The sequence below is a fragment of the Lolium rigidum genome, chromosome 3 (genome assembly GCF_022539505.1).
Source record: "Lolium rigidum isolate FL_2022 chromosome 3, APGP_CSIRO_Lrig_0.1, whole genome shotgun sequence".
NCBI lineage: Eukaryota > Viridiplantae > Streptophyta > Magnoliopsida > Poales > Poaceae > Lolium > Lolium rigidum.
In genome coordinates, this window is record NC_061510.1 from 309,413,802 (window position 1) to 309,418,218 (window position 4,417).

The window sequence follows — 4,417 nt, forward strand, 5'->3', positions numbered from 1 at the left end:
TGCCGCTGCGCGCGAATAACTCCGTCGCGAGGTAGGCGACGGTTAGGTTAAAATTAACTGTGCCGCTGACGGGTCGGCCCCGCCACTCCCCACCTCGCTTTTCGTTGTGTCCGGCGTGCCCGGTGCGTCCCCTGTGGGACGGGGACGGGCTCGGGGCGCCGGACACCGTATAGGGGCGCGCCGGACAAAAATGGGCTTTGGAGGACGCGACTGGAACACATTTTCTGTCCGGCGCGCCCCAAATCCCTTTGGGGGACGGTTTGGGGGACGCGACTGAAGATGCTCTTAAGTCGGTACTGACCGGCCCAGTCGTCAGCTCCCGTGGAACGCGGCCTCGGGGCTGGTTAATTTGAGTGTCTGGTTGTAACAGTTTTTGGCCAGTTTCTTGTATAAACTGGTTAACTTTCCTCTAATAAAATGGAATAGCTCGTGCGCATCACCAAAAAAAAAAGTTGCATGTGTGTCTACTGATTGCTCTCACGAGTGTAGTTTTATCAGAGGACTAGGAGCTCACCAAGGTACACCAGGAACCAAGACCCACCCCGAGCCACACTGCCGCCGCAGCCACCACCAGTCAACACAAAGCCACACCCACCGCCCCATCGAACCCAAGGCGAGCTCGGTGCAATGTGTAGCTCGTCTCTGTCTTGTCCAATTGGTAGTCTGGTTCATCAACGATCATACCCGTGGCTTTGGTTCGGCGTGAGTGGATCAATGGCGGGCGGCAAGGCGTCTCAAGGCGAGCTCGGTGCAATGTGTAGCTCGTCTCTGTCTTGTCCAATTGGCAGTCTGGTTCCTGGACGGTTCTCTGCTCAGGGTGAGCTTTTCCAATGACGGCGGTGCGGCGCCCTTCGAGCCGGGGCGAGGGGGCAGGGGTCCCTCTCCGGTCATGGAAGAGAACGCTCAGGCGATGGCTTGCTCCTCCTGGTGCAGGCATGGACGGCCACTCTGTTGACGACGCTTCTTCTACGACACTCCCTTCGACGCCCCGTGGTGCTTCGCTCTCGTTTGAAGGGCATCGAGGACTCCAGCTGCTTTCCTTGTGTTTATCCTTTGTTTTGCTGTTGTCTGTGTTGTTTGTAAGCTGGTTCTCTACATCTTGTATAAACCTGGTCGTATGGGCTTTATTAATTTAAGGCTGGGCACTTTGTGCCTACTGTTTAAAAGTGTAGTTTTATCTGACTAAAACATTCATCCGTTGAGATGACTAGGACGTGTGCCTTAAAGCCGGGTCAGTGATATGGGTCCATGGCATGCTATTATGTGCTTGTGGTAGATGGTCAAATTCATAGCTTAGATCAGGCCGTCTGGTCTCTGGAAGGAATAGGTGTCCTCTTCTGGTACCTTCCGGCCACGTATCACTAGTTTTACCATTTTTTCTCCAGTTTTGCTAAAAAGAGAAGACGACTATTCTCGTGAAAACATAGTGTAGCTTCATCGTCTACCTGCAATTAAAAATACTATCATCGCTGGAGGCTGGACGAAGCCTGTGCCGCCACCTCCACGAGACCCCCCAACACGCGGCCGGTTTCCTGCTGTTCGACTTCTTCTCATTGTCGTCTGAAATTGAAGTCGTGATTACGCCTTCGCCTCTAAATTCATCGAGACCTCTTAGCAGGGCAACCAACCAAAAATTCAAAGAGAAGCATCGCTACGGTACGACCCCGGCCATGGCGACCACCGACATCCGACTCTCCATCGCACGCCAGACGCGTTTCGCCCTCCGCCTCGCCTCGGCCATCTCCTCCCCTTCCAATGCCGACGGTGCTGCCGGCAACGCCGCGTTCTCCCCGCTCTCCCTCCACGTCGCGCTCAGCCTCGTCGCCGCCGGTGCGGGCGGCGCAACCCGCGACCAGCTCGCCGCTGCGCTCGGTGCCGAAGGGCCAGGGGAGGCAGAGAGCCTCCACGCGCTCGCCAAGCGGGTCGTGCAGCTCGTTGTTGCCGATGCGTCCGTGGAGGGCGGCCCGCGCGTCGCGTTCGCTAACGGCGTCTTCGTCGACACGTCGCTGCCGCTCAAGCCGTCCTTCAAGGAGGTCGCCGTTGGGAAGTACAAGGCCGAGACAAACTCCGTCGATTTCCAAACTAAGGTAATGTATCTGTTGCTGCTGATTAGTCGGTCTGTCCAATTGAACACAGCGTTTTCTTTTTACAGCAGAGAGAATATACAACAATGTTGCTACGTCAGCTCAAAAAATAAAATGTTGCTACTGCTGTTTCGTCATTATGGAAAGTGCAACTGAATTTTGTATTATATATGGTTCTGAAAATCGTACAGTACTAGAAAGTTAGTTTGAAGAAGTTGTGAGTGAGCACTATGACACTATACACAACCACACGTTTTATGAATTTTTTATATCTCTCAAACTATATAATCTATGGATTTAAAACTTTGCAAGCCACTAAGAAATAACAAATAGAAAGAGGGAAAATAGCTTCAAAATTTTGTGTGCAATTTTAAATTTAAAATATGAAAATCCAAAAAGAAACTATATATATATTTAATGTCATAAAAATTCAAACAATTATTCCCTGTATTCTAGCTCTTATCTTTTAGTGATCTGCAAAATTTCAAATTGTTTGATTGTATTGCGTGAGATATAATAAAGAAATTATTTAAACATCCTTGATGCAGGTGTGCTCTGATCACCTGCTAAAAAAAAGTCCAGTCTGAGCAAGTATGTATTGATGTGTTTTGTCTTTAACTGGTCCAGGCTGCTGAAGTTGCAGGTGAAGTAAACTCATGGGTTGAAAAACTCACATCAGGTCTCATCAAAGAGATACTCCCCAAAGGATCTGTCGACAGTAGCACTAGACTTGTTCTTGGTAACGCCCTTTATTTCAAGGGAGCCTGGACCGAGGAATTTGATGCATCCAAGACCAAAGAAGGCGAGTTCCACCTTCTCGACGGGAGCTCAGTACAAGCGCCATTCATGTCTAGCACAGATGAGCAGTACATTTCGTCTCGCGACAACTTGAAGGTACTTAAGCTTCCTTACCGGCAAGGCGGGGACCTACGACGCTTCTCCATGTACATACTTCTGCCAGATGCACATGATGGTCTCTGGAACTTGGCCGAAAGGGTGAGCTCTGAACCAGAGTTCCTCGAGAAGCATATCCCAACCGAGAAGGTTCCGGTCGGACAGTTCAAGCTTCCCAAGTTCAAGATATCGTTTGGATTTGAGGCGTCCAATTTGCTCAAAGGTTTGGGGCTACATCTTCCTTTCAGCACCGAAGCCGATCTTTCAGAGATGGTGGATTCAGAACAGAAATTGTGCATCTCATCTGTTTTCCATAAGTCATTTGTCGAAGTGAATGAAGAAGGAACAGAGGCTGCTGCTGCGACTGCGGTAACGATTATGCTCATGTCACTACCGTTAGACCCGCCAATGAAGATGGATTTTGTCGCGGATCACCCTTTCCTTTTTATGATCAGAGAAGACTTGACTGGTGTGGTGCTGTTTATTGGTCACGTCCTCAATCCTCTACTTGCTGCATAGTGCATCTGCTCTGAATCGCAAGGCTCTTACTGTGTGATATTATGGCCTCTCGAATAAATTATGGAGTAACTTTTTTTCAGTTTCAAAACTGAGGCTTGCTTATGTAACTCTGTTTTCAAATTGTGGATTGCTGGATGTATGTAACGTTTCAAATCAGGGTTTCGGTATTTTGCTTGTTCAAAAAAATATGTCTATCTCTTGAACTGAATATGACAAAGTACAAATGAACCTTAAATTTGTTCAAAATATATTATGTATAATTAGAACAACATAGTTCATTATATGTTCATCAACATAGGCTGAATAATTTGTTGTATTCATTATATGTTCATCCTAATTAAAACAGCTGAAATTGAGTCTCAACATAAACATATGAGTATTATGACGTTGTGGTTGTTACATTTCCAAAAGTTAGCAGAGATGTCTACCAATTATGATGTTGTGACATAGGGTTCTATCATTAAGTCTTGATTTGTAAAATGACAAAAGGTGATCTAAGTTCTTTTTAGAAGAACTAGTTTCGAAGTATTTTCTGAGAAAAATGTTGACCATGGTATTTATCGAATTTCTAGGAAATTATGAATACCACATTAACAGGTGAAATGGAAGATGGAGGAGTATCCAATACATAACCATCAAGATCTACATTGACAAGAGGCTAAGAAAATTGGATTTTCGCGAAAGTGTGTTTTCCCAGTATTCATGAAAAATACGGTAAACGTCACTTTGACTAAACAAAACATCATGTGATACAAGAAAGGAAAGTCTCACTTAAGGAGCCGGAAACTGATAAAAGAGTTATCATTTTGATGAAATAATGTCAAACTAGGTGACATTATGGATTTGCAAAGAACATATGAATCTGAGGATTCAGGACGCTAAAACAACGCGTTCCACAACTAAAGCATAATCATAAGCTC

At 46.4% G+C, this 4,417-nt stretch overlaps 1 protein-coding gene across 1 annotated transcript; it reads left to right on the forward strand.

The window, feature by feature from the left end:
• Positions 1–1,670: 1,670 nt before the first annotated feature.
• Positions 1,671–3,497, forward strand: LOC124699837 (serpin-ZX-like). The gene is made up of 2 exons (XM_047232071.1): positions 1,671–2,087; positions 2,712–3,497. Exons 1-2 carry the CDS (start codon positions 1,671–1,673, stop codon positions 3,495–3,497), a joined length of 1,203 nt encoding a protein of 400 aa, XP_047088027.1.
• Positions 3,498–4,417: the final 920 nt, after the last annotated feature.

What these genes read in the sequence shown, in the direction of transcription:
- LOC124699837 (XM_047232071.1), top strand. Translation starts at nt 1,671, where the DNA reads ATGGCGACCACCGACATCCGACTCTCCATCGCACGCCAGACGCGTTTC. An exon ending in CCGTCGATTTCCAAACTAAG is followed by an intron (nt 2,088 to 2,711) that starts GTAATGTATCTG and finishes TAACTGGTCCAG; the next exon opens with GCTGCTGAAGTTGCAGGTGA.